The sequence below is a fragment of the Aulonocara sp. 'chitande type north' Nkhata Bay genome, linkage group LG3 (genome assembly GCF_057382095.1).
Source record: "Aulonocara sp. 'chitande type north' Nkhata Bay isolate Kocher_YH1m ecotype deep benthic linkage group LG3, A_spYH_male_GT1.1, whole genome shotgun sequence".
NCBI classification, from domain to species: domain Eukaryota; kingdom Metazoa; phylum Chordata; class Actinopteri; order Cichliformes; family Cichlidae; genus Aulonocara; species Aulonocara sp. 'chitande type north' Nkhata Bay.
In genome coordinates, this window is record NC_141346.1 from 1,657,301 (window position 1) to 1,679,052 (window position 21,752).

The window sequence follows — 21,752 nt, forward strand, 5'->3', positions numbered from 1 at the left end:
GTGGTGAACATAGGAAGTTGAACAGGATCTAGACTAGACTAGACTGTAAACAGAGAAACTCCCTGGCTTTCAATATTTGCATCGGTCATATTCCAAAGAAAGCAGACAGTGAGTGTGAGAGCTGAGCAGGGATCAGTGTGTTCACACTGGCAGCTACAACAAGGTTTCATTTCAACAGTGAACTATGACCAGTCTGACCAGTTTGAAGGCAAATATACACAGTGATGGAATGCAGGAAGCTGCAGTTAGATAAACAGTAAAGAACAAGCACAAAGACAGTAAAATGATCAGGACACAGGTAAAAATGATGGACTAATTTGATTTGTCTTTATTAAAGTTTTTTCTTGTTTATCTTTTGATAAAATTGGTGTCATTGGAGGAAGTCTGATTATGAATTAAAAAATTAATCAATTGGTTGATGTTTGTTACATCTGAACACAGAAACACACGCAGAGAAATCAAATGCAAATTCTATGCAATGAAATAGGAAAGAAAGGCGAGAAATTTTCCAGTGTAGTTAAATGAACTTCACTGCCCCTCCCACCTGTCCTGCTTCAGGTAGAGTCCCGCCTCCTTCCAGGAAGCAGCTCACCTGTGTGTCCGTGTTTAGTGTCCAGGTGTTGAGGGGCACTTGTTGTTTGTTTGTGTGTGTGTGTGTGTGTGTGTGTGTGTGTGTGTGTGTGTGTGTGTGTGTGTGAAGAAACTGTAAATTTGCTTTGTTTCCTCCTTTAATCAGAATCAGAATCAAATAACGAATCTAAACTTATATACATAAAGGCACTTTAAGGCACTTTATATTGTAAGGTAGATCCTACAATAATCAGAATCAGAATCGTGTTTATTGGCCAAGTACATGTGCAGACACATACAGGGAATTTGGTTCCAGTAGATGGTGGCTCTGAAGCACAGCAATGTAAATCACACACACACACACACACACACACACACACACACACACACACACACACACACACGTGTCTATAAAATAACGAATCTAAACTTATATACATAAATACAGAAATGAATGAGGTGGAATGAATACTACAGAATGTACATAAGGTGCAGCTGCAGTCTGGCAGTGGGAGCAGTGTGACAGGTCAACTGTTAAGAAGGGAGATGGCGAGGGGAAAGAAACTGTTCCTGTGTCGGGTGGTCCTGGTCTGCAGGCTTCTGTACCGTCTGCCAGAGGGCAGCAGATCAAAAAGTCTGTGTGCAGGGTGTGAGGGGTCTGTGATGATTTTCCCTGCCCGTTTCCTGGTTCTTGAGAGGTACAGATCCTGGATGGAGGGCAGGGGGGCGCCGATGATCCTTTCTGCTGCCCGTACAGTCCGCTGCAGTCTGCTCCTGTCCTGTTTAGTGGCTGCTCCATACCAGACTGTGATGGAGGAGCACAGGACAGACTCAATGACCGCAGTGTAGAACTGGATCAGCAGCTCCTGTGGAAGACTGTACTTCCCCAGTTGTCTCAGGAAGTACATCCTCTGCTGGGTCTTTTTGAGGATGGAGTTGATGTTGGTCTCCCACTTCAGGTCCTGGGAGATGGTTGTACCCAGGAACTTGAAGGTCTTCACAGTCGACACAGGGCTGTCTGATATGGTGAGGGGGAGCAGAGTTGAGGGATGTCTCCTGAAGTCCACTGTCATCAGTTTTAAGAGTGTTCAGCTCCAGATTGTGCTGACTGCACCAGAGTACCAGCCGCTCAACTTCCTGCCGGTATGCAGACTCATCACCATAACAATTTGTCTTTAGGAACTTTACTGTTTGTTCAGCTCATGTTTGATTTCTTCACACAACAAACTGTGTGTGTTTGTATTTCCGGTCTCTCCATTAAAGTCAGTGTGTAAAGTTGTCCTGCCTAACATCAGCTGTGTGCAGCTGAAATCTGCTGCTCTATAGTTCTGTTAGTGTGATCAGAGTCTGGGAAAAAGTTGATTCTGTTCATCTGGACATAGTGTTTTCAGTGGGAGAAATGTTTCATCACTCATCCAAGTACAATACAATAGAGTTTTATTTATTTTGCTCATTTAAAAACCCAAGTGCTTCACGATAATACGGAGGAACAACATAAAACAATGAACAAAGTATAGATGGGGCACCAGCACAGACAGAAGGCAGCCACTAATTCAAGCCACTATTCCAAGCGACTTCTTCAGTCTCAGCTGACTGCAGGTTTCCTAACCTTATCAACAGAACATTTGCATAATGACTGAAACCAACATCACTGAAGGAACAATGGGCTGGGAGTTCAGTTTGTTGATCATAATATGCAAATTCAAATGACCATTGATCAACAACCACTCATCAAAGCCCACTGATCAATGGCCATGAGTCCCATTCACAGAGAGTTGGGGAATGGCTGCAATCACAGCATGTAAGATGGTGACAGATGTACCCTTAGGCCCCTCCTCGATGAGAGATGGTCTTTCCCCTTTCATGTAAATGGCCTCCTTGACTCCTTGACTGTAAAGTCTCTGTCTGACACTGGCTTCCGACCCTCCTCGATCAACTCACCTGGAAAGGCTTTCAAATATCTCTGAATATATTTGAATACAGAAAATATTTGATATATACTTTCGATGTACTTATGCGTTAGATGTTGTAGTTGGTCACTTGTAAATACAGTCTGTGAGCAGCTATGAGGTGAAATATCTCTGTAGAAAGACTACGTTTTCACACTTATGTTGGTTTTTCATATATTCACAGAACATTAATATATTTTGTTGGACAGTTTATTGTCATTACCAGTGTTTTGGGAAGTGGAAAAATATCCCAGATACATAAATGACTTTGTGGATGTGGTGAACATAGGAAGTTGAACAGGATCTAGACTAGACTAGACTGTAAACAGAGAAACTCCCTGGCTTTCAATATTTGCATCGGTCATATTCCAAAGAAAGCAGACAGTGAGTGTGAGAGCTGAGCAGGGATCAGTGTGTTCACACTGGCAGCTACAACAAGGTTTCATTTCAACAGTGAACCATGACCAGTGTCATGGTTCAAATTTGAGGAGAAGACAAACGACTGCATGGTCTCAGTAGATGCCAGAATAGTGATCTTTATTACACACCTCTAAAACAGAAGCATGGGAAGACAAGAGTACAACAACAGATCTCTGGCGGGCGGAGGCTTCTCCATATCTTTTTATATTATTCATGATGACGTCACACAGACCTTACTGGAAATGATATCAAGTCCCCACAATCCCAAAAGTTCCTTATATAGACATCAGATGATACTTTTAGAGAAAACAAGTGTGTGATCTGTTGTGCATTTTGTGAAACTGTGAGTCCACTAGAGAAGATGTCCTGAGACGACCTCCCTTTGTTAATATGTGTGTATGTGAGGGAACGTGCGTGTCTTTCATAAGTCTGTATATATGTGCACGTTACTGAGGCCCGACTACGTGCAAAACTGAATGTAACAGTCCAGCTGGACCCACCAGTTCGAGTGGTGATGGTGATGTTGCAACAGCTTAAGCAGACAGAAAGAATAATCCAGAGACTACTTAAAGTGATGGAAATATGTGTACATTAATATTTTACTCAGATTAACATAGATCTAATTAAAAGGTTATTCTGTCAACAGATACGACAATGATAAATGATTAATCAATGATAGTTATGGTTATAAAATGTCATCATAAGAATACAAAACAAAATATCGTTTGTCCACACCAGTCTGACCAGTTTGAAGGCAAATATACACAGTATGGAATGCAGGAAGCTGCAGTTAGATAAACAGTAAAGAACAAGCACAAAGACAGTAAAATGATCAGGATACAGGTGAAAATGATTCAGCACATGAAAAAAGTGATAATCTCAGATAAAATAATTATTGTGGCTGATTTTAACATCCATGTAGATGCTAAAAATGACAGCCTCAACATGGCATTTAATCTGTTATTAGACTCAATTGGCTTCTCTCAAAACGTAAAAGAACCCACCCACCACTTTAATCACACTCTAGATCTTGTTTTAACATATGGCATAGAAACTGAACATTTAACAGTGTTTCCTGAAAACCCTCTGCTGTCTGATCATTTCCTGATAACATTTACATTTACAATAATTGATTACACAGCGGTGGAGAGTAGACTTTATCACAGTAGATGTCTTTCTGAAAGTGCTGTAACTAAGTTTAAGAATATAATCTATGAGGTGCCGTAAGGGACATTTTTACTGAACTTTAGCTTTCGCTCACGCTCTCACACACACACACTACTGAAACTTTAGCGCACACACACACACACTACTGAAACTTTAGCGCACACACACACACACTTTACTGAAAACCAAGCAGTTTCAGCTGAACAGGAAGTTGTTTCCTGACAAGGAAACTGAAGGAAAAAGGGGTAGATTTCAAACAAACCAATACAACAGATGTCTACTCAGCAACCTGCTAGTAGCCCAAGTGAAGCAGCTGCATTACTTACCAATATATTAGTCTCAGCAGAGACTCTCAGAACTCTGTGAAATGCGACAGCTGTGGAGCAGCAGCCTGTTACAAGACTGTGGTCAAGTGAGCCCTCACATGCGAAGTCACGTTCAAGCTAGCCAGCCGCACCTACATTCTTGTTGCACTTAGCTTACGTATATAACGGTACCGGTGCCGACTGGCTTAGAAAACAGAGTGTCTTCTGGATACTGCCTCGTCCCTGTACCAAAGACGCCTCGTCCCAGTGGCCCCCAGGATTACAGGCCCGTGGCACTGACCTCCCACATCATGAAGACCCTGGAAAGGCTCATCCTGGACCAGCTGCGACCCATAGTAAGACCACATCTGGATCCCCTTCAGTTCGCTTATCAGCCTCGTCTCGGAACAGAGGACGCCATCATCTACCTGCTCAATCGTGTCTACACCCATCTGGACCAGCCGGCGAGCACTGTGAGGGTCATGTTTTTTGACTTTTCCAGTGCTTTCAACACCATCAGGCCGACCCTCCTGGGTGATAAGTTAGCAGCGATGCAGGTGGATGCTTCTCTGGTGTCCTGGATTGTTGATTACCTGACAGGAAGACCACAATATGTACGTCTCCCACAGTGTGTGTCTGACAAGGTGATCAGCAACACAGGGGCACCACAGGGGACTGTCCTCTCCCCCTTCCTCTTCACCCTCTACACCACAGACTTCAGCCACTGCACAGAGACCTGCCATCTTCAGAAGTTTTCTGATGACTCTGCGGTGGTTGGATGCATCAGCAGGGATGATGAGACAGAGTACCGGGCTGTGGTCGACTCCTTTGTCACGTGTGTGAGCAGAATCATCTGCAGCTCAACGTGGCAAAGACCAAGGAACTGATAGTGGACTTCAGGAAGACCAGGAAACACTTGACCCCTGTTTCAATCCAGGGGGTCAGTGTTGACATTGTGGAGGACTATAAATACCTTGGAGTACACATTGACAATAAACTGGACTGGGCTAAAAACACCACAGCACTTTACAGGAAGGGCCAGAGTCGTCTCTATTTTTTGAGGCGACTGAGGTCCTTCAACATCTGCCAGAAAATGCTGAGGATTTTCTATGAGTCTGTGGTGGCCAGTGCGATCCTCTATGCTGTTGCATGCTGGGGGAGCAGGCTGAGGGTCGCAGATGCCAACAGACTTAATAAACTGATCCGTAAGGCCAGCAATGTTGTGGGGATGGAGCTGGACTCCCTCAAGGTGGTGTCGGAGAGGCGGATGCTGTCCAAGATAAAGACAATGTTGGATAACACCTCCCACCCACTCCATGACATGTTGGTCAGTCACAGGAGCACGTTCAGTGAGAGACTGAGATTACCGAAAAGCACCACTGAACGACACAGGAAATCATTCCTGCCTGTGGCCATCTCCCTGTACAACGCATCCACTTAACACACTGTTTGCTGCTACAGCTACACATGTTTCTTTTCCAACTATTTATTTATAAGTGACTTATGTATGTATGTATGTATATATATGTATATATTGTACTATTCTTAGTTAGTGTATTGTCTGTCTTGTCTTAATGTTGGTTTAAAATGGAGCACTGTAACAAAAAATAATTTCCCCCAGGGATCAATAAAGTATTCTGATTATGATTCTGATTCTGATACTGTCATGTATGTATGTAGCTAATATTTCAAAACTCGAAGTGGATTGAGAAGAAAAATAGTGAAAAACACCAGTATCCAGAAGACACAGAAGACACAGAAGCCAGTCCTGCAGAGGTAATTGGGTTTAGCGCCCTCCGTCTCCACTGTGTGAGGTCTCCCTCCTGCAGCTCCGTTGGCATTTTCAGGTTGTTGTGGTGGGTCCAGCTGCTGCTGCGGTTGGTCAGGGTCACGTCGACGAGGGGAGAGCAGGAGTCCAGGTCAGCTTCGGCTTCCAGGGCCTGCAGAGCAGCCTGTAATGGGGCTTAAGTAGAAGAAGAGACAGGGGTGGACGAACAGGAAAATTATGTGCTATTTGGTGTATTATACCTCGCCTCTGTCAGTGCGCCCCAGGGCAGCTGTGGCTACAATGTAGGCCTTTCATCACCATGAATGGCTGAATGTAGTGTAAAGCACTTTGGGGTCCATAGGGACTGAGTAAAGCGCTATACAAATGCAGGTCATTTACCATATTATACGGAGAGGGGAGAAGCGCCGGCCCAAGCTCTGTGTCAGATCTCCCTCCCCTTTCTTCTCCTTCTCTCACTTTTAGGTGTTTCTTTAGGCACTTCTTCTGAAGCTGCTTTTTCATTTCCCGCTACACCTTCTATCCACACTATCAGACACCTTTTTATTTAATAAATATAGTCATCTCATCTTTTCTGTAATCTAATCAGTTAACAGGACAACAGAGATGCATGTTTAAATCTTATCACAGAGGAGAGTTTCCTCCCCACAGTAACTCACTCATGTTGCTTAATCAGCAGAAAACATTCCACAGTGTTACTTCCCCTGGCTAGTCTAGGGGGCTTGAAGGGACAAACATAAAGGTAAATAGTGAAGGAGGAGCTAAGATCATAATTTTAAAAGTTTATTTCATGCTAGTGTTGAAATTCTGGTTCAGACTGAGGATTAACTCCAGGGAGAGCCATGGCCAACATAACAAACAAATCTTCCCTGATATGAAAAAAAGAAACTTACCTAACTCTCAAGAAAACAAAATATACAACCTATAACCATAACCTACCTGACAACACATAAACAAGAGAAAACAGGGTCAAAATAAAAGCTCTCCCCTACAGGCAGTCTGAACATGAACACATACAAGTCACAAAGGCATGCAAGCCAAGCAGTCACAGAGCCTGCCTCTCCTAACTCCTCCATTTGTTTAGTGGCTGTCTTCCACCCAGAGCCACTATCTCCCCTTCCTCTCTCACCTTCACGGCCCACTGCCTTCTCCTCTCCTAGAATGTGACATGGTGCCTTTCACACACACACACACACACACACACACACACACACACACACACACAACCTTTGATAGAAGTAACTAGTGTGTGTGTGTGGGGTCAAGATGTGACCCTGTGAAGACTCCCCAAAGCTGGTGCCAGGAGTCTAGCGGTCCATCTAAACATAAGGCTCTTAGCCCAAAGCTGACACAGCTACGTTTATCCTACCATAAAACAATAAGAGCAGGTACGACCTCTCACCTGCTCCCAGGATGTGGGTGTGAATGCCAGAACACTCTGGAATGCACACAAAGTCTTTGCAGACAACTAAGGATCAACCCTCTACCAACATGACATTGATTATAAAACTCTAAGCATATATGAGTAGATATTTCTAAGCATGAATGACAATCAACAATACAAATCTAACAGATCCTGGTGTTATTTGTCTCTCAGAAACAGTTCATAACTTCAACTCATCCATGTCACCTAAAAGGTAAACCTGTTTCTCCATCACAGCTCTGATGATTCAGTAAGGACATCTCCTGGTTTCATCTTCATGTTTCCCTCCCACCACATATACAAACCATATCATGACCAGCAGCTTTACAGCTGTGGCTCCAGCAAACATCAGCTGATACTAGAAAGTAATATTAAATAAATTCTAACAACAGCTGATCAAGCTTAAACGTGCTGCTGTTGTTTAGCACGATATCCGCTGGTTTCCTCTTTCTGGCTCAAAGTGGGCGATAAACAAACAAGAGAGCCGATCAGCTGATCACTGATCAGTTTCATGATTGAAGTAGCAACAGGAGAAGGAGGAGAGAATGAGAGGAGGAGAGGCAGTTGTGCAGCGTAATGACAGAATAAATCCAGCTTTGTGTCTTTTCCATTATAGCGAAAGTCCGGGACAAACTGTTCCTTTTCAGCTCAATATTATAATATTTTCTCTGAATACCAGACGATTCTGTTTGTACGGGACAGTAAAAAGGCCAGCCTCCACCACTTGCTAATGTTACTAAATCTGTGGAAGCTCTGCCACAGCCACCACCAAGCAATTTTACACATCTGCTAACCAGAACGCTGTTTACTCGCATGTGACATCATTCCCAGGTCCGTGTTCCGATTTTCGAGGTAAGTCGAACGCAACACACGAAGTAACGAATAACGAGCCTACACAGTAAAATTCGGAGTGTTAAAATAACACTTAAAGAGTTAAATTTAACACTGGTCCGAGTCTATTTGGTCCCATTCGGAATTGGTGTTAAATCAACTCTTTCTATAGTGTTAAAATTTTAGAGTAAAATTAACTCTAAATAGAGTAAAATTTAACACTGAGTAACACTGCAGAGTGTTAAATGAACCCAACACTACTAGTAGTGTCATATTATTTACTCTATCATAGTGATAAATTAACTCTATTTGAGTAAAATTCCACTGATTTTTAACACTGAATTGAGTTATTTCAAGTTAACACTGGGGGTTCAAATAACTCTGATGAGAGTTGATGTTACTCTATACTGTGTTATTCATACACTTTTTCTTGTGAAAAATTAGCTCTCATAGAGTAAAATTTTAAATTAATTTTACACCAAGTAGTGTTACTAAAACTCTTCCTCTTCCAGCATGAAAACCTGGTTTCTAATAATGCTTTAAAATATAAAACAAGTAAGCAAAAACCACAACTAGATAATAGGTTTAACGGCTTTATTTTGATGTCAGGCTCAAAATATTAAAACATCTCATGTAGTGTACATAAAACACTACACACACAAAAACAGTCATAAAACACTTTAAAACAATGAATTTAGTTCAGCATAAAATGACAATATGGAACCACATACAGGGAGGAATCAGAAGTGCCATACTTCATTTGAAGATCAAATGGTTTGAAGTAACACAGCTCTTTTATGTTCAACACCTTCAGCACCATATTGGGGTGCATTCTGACCTTAAATGCATGATAATGGTCATCAAAACACAGGGTTTCCATCAGTTTTCCACAGAGCAATGCAATGTCATCTTTCACAACAATACTTTTGATCTTATAAAACACTGGAATCTCAGACACTACCTCTGTACAGATGATAAAGTCAGGGCGGTACTCTGTACCATGATGTTTTATCCACTTAGCTGATAAAACACTGGTAGACAACGCAGCTCCAAATTTTAAAGCAATTTCTGGACCTTCTTTCAGCTCTCCAAGTGTCACCATCTTTCCTGGTCCTAAAGCTAATCTTTCGAGGCTAAAAGACTCCCAATAAATGGCCATACAACTTTGGTGTTTCTTGGCCAATGTCATTGTAATGTTTTTAAAGCTTTTTAATTGCTTCTTAAAGAAGTTATGTTTGGCTTCGTAACGCATGCACCACATGTGCAGAATTGGGCCAATATTTTGTATACTGCGAGGGTAATGTATCATGAAGTGATGCTTTGGTAGGAGACTGAGTGTAGGAAATAACTGCTTAAAGAGCTGATGATGATCAATAATTAAATGTTTGAGGTAGATGGTCATACCTTCTGACAGCACTGGTGAAAACACAATATTGACAATTTGTAGAAGCAGAAGTAGAAGATGCCAGTAGCTATCACCCACCTGTACCAAATCGCCAAACATCAAAGGTACATTATGCAATAAGCACCAAGATTGAATTGCATTTAGTCCTAAATCATTACTGCCATCGAACAACTTTACCCTTGGTGGGCGATTTCGCTGCTGATTGAAGCCATAGTCAAAGGCATGTATTCTACCAGCAAGTTGTTCAGCACTTAGGAAGTTCTCCTGAATGTACTGCAGCACAAGTTTCACCTCTAACTGAGCAACTCCCTCCAAAATGTCATGCATGATATCTACAGAAAAATTGTTGGCTGTGTTGAAATATTTAAGTGAATTCAAGAGACAAGTGCGTTTCACACCACATACATGAGGTAGCGTAGGATCTCTTTGTACACTTTCACAGTGCTGCTTATGCATATCAAGAGTTCTTAGTGCAACACCAGAATCATCTTCACAGAACACACTTTGAAAACAATCCTTCTCAAGCAGACAAAAACGACAACAATATCGAGCTGCAAATGACTCCACGAACCCAAACAGACTATGCAAGCCAAGATTGTCCCCAGTGACCTGGATTACAGTGCCATGAACCAAGTGTTTAAACATGGGAAGTTTCAGTCCCTCTGTCTCAAGAACTTTCAGATCATTGACAAGTGGCTCAAGGATTGAATTAAAGCCATAACGCTTTGAGTCTTGTGCATGAAAAAGAGCACACAAAAGAATATTGACCAACAACGAATTAAAGATTGGAGGAAAATTCCTTAGTGTAAAGTATGTTGCACCTAATTTATGTACACCCTTTTTAGAGCCCAGGGGATTTGCAGTTTCAAAGTCATCATTTGTAAGGCATCTTTTTCTGCAGAAAATAGGGGACATCTTTTAACATAGGCAGCATCGATTAAGTCTGCATACACACCTTCTCTGGACATATTCCTCGACTTGAACATGTCGACAACATGGTGGTTTTGAAAGATAGTTTTCAGTGTTTCCAAAATAGGAACATATGCAAACCTATCGGTTACAATGACTTGATCAAAAGTCCCTGTGATCTTGTTTCTTCTACTGTCAAATCTTGTGCCAAGCACCATTTCAACAGGTTCAACAGTTGCCCATTTTTGTTTAAAGTGCCTATTTCGTTTAGCTTCTGAATTTAACAGTGTGAATGGGTTTTCAAAGTTTTTGAATGACTGCTCTAATTTCTTTTTACTTGAAGTGTCCTGTGAAGGTAGGCTCTGTAAAGCTGCATCTTTAGCCTGAGTATGAATCTCAAAAAACACTTCCTCCATTGAGGAGACAAAACTATTCACAGTAGATTGGCTTAATCCAGCTGCCCTGAGCTGTGCAACAGTAGAGGCACACATATCCAAAGTGCTCTTATTTGAACTTTTCAACATTTCAGATGTTGTGGATGTTTCTTCTACATTAGTTGACACCACCTCCCCTGTAGTGCTAACTTCTTTAACTGCCACATCAGGCTGTAAATTAACATCAGTGTCAGCCTGTTGGTCGAAATAGTTAAGGTGTTTGGTATTTAAATGTTTTCTAAAACTTGCAAAAGTGCCAAACACACAGCCACAGTCACGCTGGGCACATTTAAGGCGAAGATTTCTTCCAGGTAAGTAACCATGGACTAACCGTAAATGCCTAACAAGCATGTTTGAACCAGTAAACTCAGCCTGACAGACAAAACACTTCATGATGGAGAATTAACCTTCAAGCCCTAACGAAGCAACCTTGTCCGTATTTCAGCAACTCTGGGACTTTCTTTGACTTTGCCAACATCTATATTGTACACAGTGGTTTGGATGAACGTGTACATGTTGTGAAGCATGGTGTTGTAAGATGTGCCAAACACAAAATGTGCTTTAAACAGTTCATCAAAAGCACCAAGTGAAGAGGTAGACTTGCATGGTATGGCATTCTTGTCAAGAATAATGAAGAACTGGTGGATGTCATGCTTTTTCACCCCAACAGCCAGGAGGTAGGGTTGAGTGCTGGTAGTGATGGCATCAAGGTGCTCTTGGATATTTGTTCCAGTCTGAAAAGACAAATACAGACAGGCAATAAGAATCAAGTGTTTCTTAAACTGGTAATTCATACCATAAAAACAGAAAAGAAACAAACCTTCTTGAAGACCACAAGATGCCTTTCTGCTTGAGAAGCTGACACCTTTCCTGGTCTCTTCCGACCCTGACCAGATGGTGGAATCAGATGTAATAGCAATAGCATCGCTGAGAGGTCACTGTCCCAGCCTGAAAAAATATATTTGTTTTTAATAAAGTTGAATCATCCTCATCAATAACAAATTTCAATGCATCTGCACTGACAAAATGTTTGAGTAGACCCAAAATACAAAAGGACAGCTGTTCTGTGACAAACATTATATATCCTGTGAATGTTCTAATTAAAGAAATAACAGCTCACCAATGTCAGCATTAACTTCAGTGGCATCCTCAGGAGAGTCAGCTGCCAGCAAGAGTTCTTCCAGGTCACTGGTAGAAGGAAGCTTCCTGCCTTGTTGGATAATCTTTCTTTTGAATGTTGTTGGCCACCTCTCCAGCAACCTGCCTGATACATCCTCACCAAACATCAGTACAAAATCCTGTTCGATCTGTAACAGGGATAGAGAACAGAGAATTATATCTGCTCTCTGCAAAAAATAAAATGTGTTTACATTGTCAACGTAATGAAAAATATTCACCAAGCCTTTGATATCTTTGAAACGTGGAAACACAGACAGTATGTTGCTTGACAGCAGGGGGTCAAGGACCATGTTGTGTCGATAAACAAATGTCAACTTCATCTTCTTCTTGACTGTGTCTTCATCAGCTGAATGTTTCATCAGAGAGATTGCTTCCTTGCACTCATCCTCACTCAGCATCTTCTCTGTAACAAACTGCAACTCTCGTCTGGCAGTCGGTCCACCACACTGGTCTTCACCCGATGATCCATCTCCTGGTGCTAGACAATATGAAATACAACTTTATCAAAACTAATAATAACATTTGATAACCATTATTAATACAGAACCACAATTTGGAACTGTATTATACGTTTCCACTGAATTAGGAATGTTACCTCCAGATGTTAATCGCCTCTCTTTAGCAGTGCATCTCTGTATGGCTTTAATCCTCCAGGCCAAGTACCCAGTGCCACTCTCGACATATACAGACATTTTGTTTATTAATTATCAGTAAGTTATGTGACCATGAACAGTTGATAAGGACATACATTTTGGCAGGATTTAAAATTTTGATTTTAGTTGTATCAGTTATTGCTGTTAGCTACTCACATAGCCATTTTTTGAGTACGGGTCACTGAGGTAAGGGAAAAAGGTTACAATTCCTCTGGCATACATTTCTTTTACCTGCCGTGGTGGTGATGTCCTGCAAGATCAAAAGGAAAAGAACTAGTCAGCTTCCCTGGAATTCATAGAGATTTAAAATAATTTGAAAATGATAGTAAAAAAAATCACAGGGCCAGAAATAAATTACCCATTTTTTTCTGTCATGTCAGCTACCAGTATGTTGACCATTTTTCTTCTGGTTTCATCCACCAGGGACTTGGTCCGATTGTACTCATTTATTATACGTTCTCCACCAGGTTTGCTTGTGAGAATGGATTCCACCAACTGGAAAACACAATAAAAACATCCTACATGTTGATATAACCACTACAGTTCAGAACACTTAAACTACAAACAAAAAAGACACTATTAGAAGAATGTGGAAATCTGTTAGCTCCTACTTGCTTAGCTTCTGCATCCAGCTTCTGACGTTTCCTCAAAGGGCTGTCTGAAAGGATGACCGTATCCTGTGAATCTGATGAATGTGGCCATGATAACTGGAACCGCTCAGGAGACACTTCTGCAACAGATGTTTCCAGACCTTAAAAATAGGAGCAAAACAAATCAGTTAACATGGTCCCTCCATAGACTCATTTTATACACTCTTTGATTAAACAATGTAATAATGACACTAAAAAAAAAAGACATCCAATGAAACACAAATCACTCAAACAAACCTGTTTCATATTTGATGGTTAGTACCCCGGTTGAGGGATCTGTTACTATATCCTCAAAAACAGGGGCGGAGCGTGGGGGTGGCTTACTGGGCTTAAGCCCGGGTAGTTTTGTCAGAAGCCCGGGGTCTTTTGGAGTGTAATTTTTTCATAGTTAGATGCCTGGCTGACAACTGCATAAAACAAAAAGTACACACAATATTCGAAGCACATAGTGCATACCGTGGGAATTTACGACTGTGCGTGAATCCCCCCTGATATTGGTATGATCCGAGCTCAGGCACTAAGCGACTGAAGGAGGGGGTGGGGCAGCTGCTGCCTGTGAGTGCGCTGTTGGAGAAACGGAGCCAGCCATACTAAGGAGAGCTGAAGTTTGACCAGGTACCAAAGAAAATCATTCGTACTGTACAAATAATGTAAATATGACGGTGCATCACGAAAGATATCAAACTGATCACTTGACCAATATTACGTTACTCGCTCTTCAAGTGAATCAACAAATGGCGAAATGAAAATAACTCAAAATGTTAGAAATATTCCAGTGTTAGAAAATCTGCACTGCTCAGTGTTAGTCATTGTTAATCTTCAAGACTGACTAGGTTACTTTTAAACATATAACACTGTCAAAAGTGTTACTTTAACACTCAACAGTGTTGTATTTAACACTCAGAGGTGTGGCCCCATATAGACACTCTCTAGTGTTAATTTAACACTGGAGATTTTGCTGTGTAACAAAACAATACTAGAATGCCAGACATCAAGCTGTAGTTCTTAATGAACGTCTCTTGCTCTGTGCTATTCTAGGGTGGTTTGGGGGCCCTCAATTCTCAGGTTACCAGCCTAGGACCCCAGACGCTGCTGGTCCGCCGCTGCGTCCAGCCATCGGTGGGGGAACCAACCCCAGGTCAAAATTTGTCCCGTTAGACATCAACCTGCAGTTCTTAACAAAAGTCTCCTGCTCTAGTGCCCAGACACTGGAAGAATTTTGCACGAGTGCCGTTTAAATTAGCGAACAGATGATTTAGGGTTCATCCAACATGCACACTTGGATGCAACAGGTGGTGCTTACCTTTAAGATTCTGTTAGACCTGTCCTCTGTTCGCCTCGTTTCACGACCCCATGATTACGATCTAATTCGTGTCTCTCAGCCATTTTGGATCCGGGTCACAGGCACCAATTATCGACCCCAATTCCTTTGTCCTCAGGCTTTTCAGAGAAGACGCAAACTCAGTGTAATCAAAACATATGCAATCACTTTATTCAATACAGTCTTCTTCAGTAACACCTTCAGGAAGGGAGATGTGCACAGCGTGAAAGCCTTCTGCAGATCTACTGCATTACTGACAGGATGAGTGTGATATACTCTGCACCCCCACTCCTCACGGACACAACAGGAGACCACCTTCAGGTCATCATCTAGCAGCACAAACATGAGCTACATTCTCTGAAAAGTCTGCACTAAAGCTCCTGTTTATCACAGTTTCATTTCTCCAGGAAATGTAATGACCTAAAGCACAGTATACTTTATATATATATAAACCCTTAAAGCCGGCCTTTAATATTACCCTTTAATATTACGCTTTAATATAGTCTTTAATATATACTTATCAAATAGGCACTTGGATTGTATTTTATAAGAGTTCCCAATAATATTTCAGTGTATTAGCTGCACTGTTATTTACTTAAGTTCAGTTCCCCCCCTGATAATGCAGGATTTTATCTGAGGGTTTTTTCTTTTCCTTTTCTTTCTTTCTTTGTTTAATAAAATGACTCATGTGTTAATCAAATCAGAACACTGTTAAAACATGTTGTGAAATTCTTTATTTCTAATATTGTAAACTTGTGCCTAAACTTGACATTTCTGACATTTTCTCCAATAAAACTGTTGAATTTATCTCTTTGGGCTTGCCAGAGATTTCTTTTCTTTTATGAACATGCACACAAGGAAATTTAATTTGTCATTTATTACTGAACTCCATTTGTCATAGAGGATCTCAGCTCTATCCCCTTGCAAGTTTTTTGGTTCTCTGAAAAAGTGCAAATGTTAAGACATTTTGTAATGCAAGCTAAAAATACTCAGTAAATTTATGTTGTCTGTCTTGTGTTTTTACAAGTGTAATTGCTTATTTCTAACACATTTTCTTTTAATATCCAATTCAAAACACAGTAGTTTTGGCTATTACAAGAGTTTGGGTGTATTAAAGCTTTGAGTCCTATTAGCTTAAGATGCTTAACATTTTAAAACTAATTATTAATTCCTAAAATGTATTGAGGTAGATTTGTACTTGAAAGTCAAAAGATCACGTAGAGAGTACCCGTCATGGGCGGGGTCTGTGACCCAGTGTTTGAGTGTTTATATATTTTGGTATTCATCTGTGTCCTAGTTTAGTTCAGCTAGTTCATTCTGAGGTTGCTGTTTAGTCCTTTGTTTCTTATTTGTTTATGTCATCTCCTCCTGTATTCAGTCTCCCTGGTCCGTGCGTCTACCTGTCATGCGTCATGTCTGTGTGGTTATGTTCAGTTCAGGTCACGTCTAATCCCCATGTTTCCTGTTTTACTTTGAAAGTCTGTGTCTAATGTCAGTGTATGCAGTTTCACTTTCCCTGTCCTGTCTTTAGGTTCATGTGTATCAGCTGTTCCCCCTCATGTGTTTCCACTTCCCTTGATCATCCCTTATGTGTATTTAGTCTCTGGCTGTCTCCCAACTCAGGGTCTGCAGCCTTAAAGGCCGCATTTTAAGGCCGATTACGTCACAGCGGCGCGCCGAAGGCTGTCCCAATTCGAAGGCTGCTCGAAATGCAGCCCCCAAATGCGTCCTTCATTTCCCTGAATTTTAAGGCTGTGGCGGTGTAGACTTCGTGGCCCAACATATCCCAGAATGCATAGCGCGGCGGTGGGTGTGGATAATTTTGCCGAAAAAAAAACGGCGGATGAGGGGCGCCCGAAGAGTGAACTTTAAGTACTGAATTTGATGTCACTTATTTATGTGCAAATGTTTAATAACGAAGAACATTAAAACATTACTGTTGGCCACATGTCGGCAAAGTCATGTGACATCAGTGACGTTTGTACTAACTTGGTTTTAAAGCCTTTACTTTAAAATACACGCCGTTCAATAGCTGAGCTTCATCTTACAGAGAATGATCAAAGCTCATGTAGGAACAAACAAATGAACAAAAGATGTTCTCCTTCATCTCTGTCACACAAAGCTGAATGACACGTTTCCAGCTGTTAGTATCATGGTTGCTAGGCAACCTGGGCAGCGCAACGGAGGCTAGACCGCCCATTTCACAAGCCTCGCACTTCCGGCCTTAGCGGTCTTTGAGTACGCGGCCCTTGAGGATCGTCGAGGCTGCGTACTTTAAAGCTGCAGACCCTGAATTGGGATACAGCCACTGTGTTTCATTCAGCCTGTGTCGCGTCGTCTGTGTTCCCACCCTCCATGTTTTCACGGCCAGTCTTTGCAGTCATGGTCATAGTTCTCTGAGTCTCCATAATTTATCACAGTATCAGTTTCCCAGTTTAGTTATAGTTTAGTTTAGTCACGTTATTTCTGACTAAATAACTTTGTTTGAACTCTGTCATCAGCCATAATAAAGGCTCGCTTTCAGTTTAAATTCACTCCCGTCTACTGACTTGTGTTCGCACCTGGGTCCACCACACACACCACCGCACGGCCTGCCTCCACACACAGTGACAGTACCAAACCAAAAATGTGGATATAACAAAAAAACATTTATCAGTGTAGCTTAAATTTTTTTTTATCCAAATCAACTATATAAATTATGTTTATTTAACTTGTTTTTTTGTTTGTTTTAGTTACTTAAAATATTTTATGTAATCAGTTTCACCAAAAGTTTTGAGTTAAATTAACGCATTGGGTTTTACAGTGTGGATTTTCAACTACTTTTTTGTTGCAATTTTTTTATTTATCAGTGACAGAATAAAAAATCATAGCATCAAAATAAAAACTGGTAAACTTGAACAAATTCCAGGAAGGATATTACTGAAATCAGATTGGATGTGAAGGAACGTACTAAGATGTAAAACTAGAAGTACAAATATCTTACGCCCACAAATAAACTGACTGCAACAAAGGGTCCAGTATTTTGTTTCTAACAGCTGGCAGTGCATATAAAACACCAGGACACCACCACAAGGTAATAGCGGTGATGTACTGATGTAGGTTATCGTCGACATCATTGACTCTACAACGATTCAGCACAGAATTTTAAATCGGGCCAAACTCCCAGCATGTGTCAGGTTTGATCTCTGTTCTGGAAACACAACTGTGACATGACTTTTCTGCTGTCAGTATGAGATAATGGCAATTAAAACACACAAAGAAACTAACTCTGCTGCTTAATCATCGATTTATTATGATATATTATTAGAATGAAATGACAGAATGGAATCACATTGAATTTTGAAATCAGAAGAGAGAGAGATCCAAACGACATTATTGTTTAGTGTATCTGGATTTTGGATTTACAGACAGATGAAAAATAATCCCAGCAGGTGATTAACTTCCTGTTTTACTTCTGAAAAAATAAAGAAAAAGCTACAAGACAGCCCAAACAGGAAGTTTGCAGCTGGTACACCTTTCACATGGAGAAAAGCAGATGCCCTCTAAAGCTGGTATGATAATTGTAATCATCAAATATCCTTCCACCAGCCCAGAGGCGCACATACACCTGATCTTGAGCATCTAGAAGCAGTGAGCCACCATTAGAGGCACTTGGAGAAAGTGTTGTCTGATGTTCCCATGCCGTAAAAATGAGCTCTTTATTCATGAACAACCTAGCAGCTGTAGGATATGCAATGTCTCCGTGTCCATGCAGGGTCAACTCAAAGTTGTAGACTCCTCTGACTGGTGCAGTGAAAATACCTGTGGGACATTTGTTTTTGCCATATTACATGAAAAATCAGCTGTTAGAACATCTGGAACATCAGCAAAGCAGAGAAGTGACATTGAGTGTTATTACCTGTGTAGGGGTTGTAGGCATTTCCGATGTTTGTGACGACGCGTTTGAAGATCAGAGTAGTCTCTGTGTTAAATGGTCCAGTATAAGTTCCACCACCATGCTCCACCAGAGAGGCTGAGAAAGCCACCTGTTTGGCTGAGAGAAAGAGAAATGTCATTATTTTAAACTTCCTGTTTTACAGTTATACCTCCTTTGTACAGGCTGTGAATTCAAATACTACACGTTACACAAACCCCATTTGGTAAATGCGTTACTTTGATATAGTCTTGAAATATTAGTTTATGTAGATATCATGTTGAAGAAATGTCATCGTGTTCACTGCACTAAAAACAGACTGTTGTGAAACTGTAAGTTAATGATTCTTCAGTTTGTCAGCAGCACAGAAAATACAGAGAGTGATAGTCTAATATTTAGACGAGCTTTGTGCTGTTTCATGTTTATCTGTTTTACATTATTGTGAAGCACGCTTTTACCGTGTTAAGAGTGCTATATACATCAATAAAGTAAATTAAAGTAACAGTGTGATGGGTCACCACTGCTCCACCTTCACTCCTTTTTTAAGGCGCTGACTCCATTTTAATTCCTGTACTTCACTAATAATTCGATTAACTTATGTAAGCCTTCTTAGATTATCAATCGTATTTACCACTATTAACAGTTAATATTCTTTATATATAAAACATTTGTCTAATGAATTCTAAACTAGAAGCCGATTATTGCCAGCATGGGCACATCAGGATGTGCCAGTATCACCAATACTTCATCAACATGATTAGAGAGGATATTTGGAGCAGCATGTGACATCAGCTCCCATTAAACACTTCAGGTGTCATGGTGTGCGGCTGCAATATTCAGTCAGGCTCCTGAGTCTACCTGGGATCCGCCCCTGGGCAGGGCCACCTCCAGTTTCTCACACCTGGAGCTGATTTGCAGCCAATCAACCCAGATTGATTTAAGCCTCCCACTGACCTTCATTCACTGCCAGTTTGTCATCAATCCATGTTGGTAGCTGGCTCTCATGTTTCAAGCTCCCTTTGTGAATAATCTTGATAACCTTACTTTCTTGTGCTGTAGTTCCTGGATTCACCTTCTCTCAAACCTCTGGCTCACGCTTCTCTCTCGGACTCAGGATAACAAACCACCATTTTTGAAATCACTCGATGCCTCACCTGCCTGCCCGCTGCCACCACTCTATCAGCAACCTCTAGATCTCACCTCAGGTCAGCCTTTCCACATTGCTCAGCTCACCCTCCACTCATGGCTCTTTTGCTCCTCCTGCAAAGTGACTGCTAACTGCCCTGTTCCAGGCTGATCTCAGGCCCATTTCCCCTTTCTAGTTCCACGTCCCCCTAGCCATGTTACCCAGGCCACGCCACGTCAAATTCTACCTTTCACTGCTTTTTGTTCTTGACACATTTTCTAAGACTGAGTATATTGTAAAGCTACCTGCCTTCTCTGTCCTGGGTTTCTGCACCTCAGTCCAGTTTTGGTACTGACCACTCGGTCCCGTGACATCAGACCGTGGTCCTGCATTGCCTGCTCTATATGTTGCTTCATATCATGATTTATGTGAAGAAATGAAGCAGTTTTATTTCAAAGTTGTTATCCCTGCTGTCTCTTCAGTCTCTTTCTCTCACTCCATATAAAAGACAAGTTATTGAAGATGGAACCAATAACTATGCAATTCAAATGCATGACAAAAGTCATGCTAAATCACTTCCCAGTGAATATATTTGCAGTGCTTATCTGTTTGTGCTGACAATTAGACAATTTTATTTCAACAGTTTACGTTCAAACTTGTGTCATAAACATAAATATTACAACATCTCTATAGAAATTCTGCCCTTGAGGATTTGCACACAGTACCTTGTAGCCGCTGCTTCAGCTGCTCAATCTCAGTCTTCTGTGTCTCCACTTCTTTTAGTTTTGCTTCTTGTTCTGACAAAACAAAAGGAAATGGAACATGATTGCACAGCTTGTCCTCAGATTGCTTTAGTGTTCCTGTAATTAAAATTCTGTCTTTACATGATCAAGAAATACAATTCTGTTCTTTAAAATAACTGGAACACAACAGCGGATCATATGAAGGCTTCTTGATGCTGCTGTCTCTCACTAACTAACACAATTTTGTACCTTGATTCTCCTTTTGAAGAAGTGTGATCTGCTCTTTCTGTACAGCCAAAGAGGTGACTATCCCTGTCAGCACAGCTTCCATGTCACTTGTAAATGGCTGTAGGAGTGCAATCTTTTTTTTAAGAATGACCTCATCTTCAGCTGTCTGAGCTGCTGAGATAGAGCAGGCCAGAAGCAACACAGAGAAAACCAAGATGGTCTCCATCCTGTCTCCAGAAATCTGAAGTTCAACTGTCTCATCTGCAAATCTGACCTTTTTATGATATGGCAGCAAGAGGCAGGACTCTCATCAGGTTACTTCCCCACTCCTCCCAGTTTGTTAAAAAACGAGGAAGTACTCAAACATGACTGGAATAGTGAACTCATCAACCTCTGTGTTTTGGTTGACTGCTGTTAAAACAGGTCAGTTGAATTTAATGCTACAATTTCCAAATGGGGAAAATGCAAATGGTAGCACTGCGCAGGTGTATACACACTTTGTCACAGTTACCTCTGTGAGCAACACACAACACAACCCCATGAATAACACACCCCTGGTAGATTCACAAACATAAAAATGGCATTTAAAAGGTTAAACCATCAACCTCGGATGTTGCTGTCATCTTTCTGCTCCTGTAAAAGGAAACATAAATTCATCCACCCTTTCGTCCTGTCTAGGTGGAGGTTAACCTTGAGTCGTGGTCAAGTCTTGTCAGCTTTTACCAGTCAGTCAGTTTGTT

At 41.2% G+C, this 21,752-nt stretch overlaps 3 protein-coding genes across 3 annotated transcripts in view; all 3 read right to left on the reverse strand.

Moving 5' to 3' along the window:
• The window catches only part of LOC147333447 (E3 ubiquitin-protein ligase TRIM21-like), a 525,380-nt gene that overhangs the window by 42,549 nt on the left and 461,079 nt on the right, over positions 1–21,752 (reverse strand). The gene's annotated exons all lie outside the window — the stretch shown is intronic.
• LOC147333449 (uncharacterized) lies at positions 11,461–13,756 on the reverse strand. The gene is made up of 8 exons (XM_086267411.1): positions 13,643–13,756; positions 13,390–13,526; positions 13,188–13,281; positions 12,974–13,052; positions 12,597–12,829; positions 12,320–12,506; positions 12,020–12,147; positions 11,461–11,933 (listed from the first exon to the last, which is right to left on the reverse strand). The coding sequence occupies exons 2-8, from the start codon at positions 13,428–13,430 to the stop codon at positions 11,616–11,618; spliced, it is 1,080 nt and encodes a 359-aa protein (XP_086123537.1). The 5' UTR covers positions 13,431–13,526; positions 13,643–13,756; the 3' UTR covers positions 11,461–11,615.
• LOC147333450 (complement C1q tumor necrosis factor-related protein 3-like) lies at positions 18,282–21,455 on the reverse strand. The gene is made up of 4 exons (XM_086267601.1): positions 21,034–21,455; positions 20,767–20,838; positions 18,901–19,035; positions 18,282–18,803 (listed from the first exon to the last, which is right to left on the reverse strand). The coding sequence occupies exons 1-4, from the start codon at positions 21,236–21,238 to the stop codon at positions 18,520–18,522; spliced, it is 696 nt and encodes a 231-aa protein (XP_086123727.1). The 5' UTR covers positions 21,239–21,455; the 3' UTR covers positions 18,282–18,519.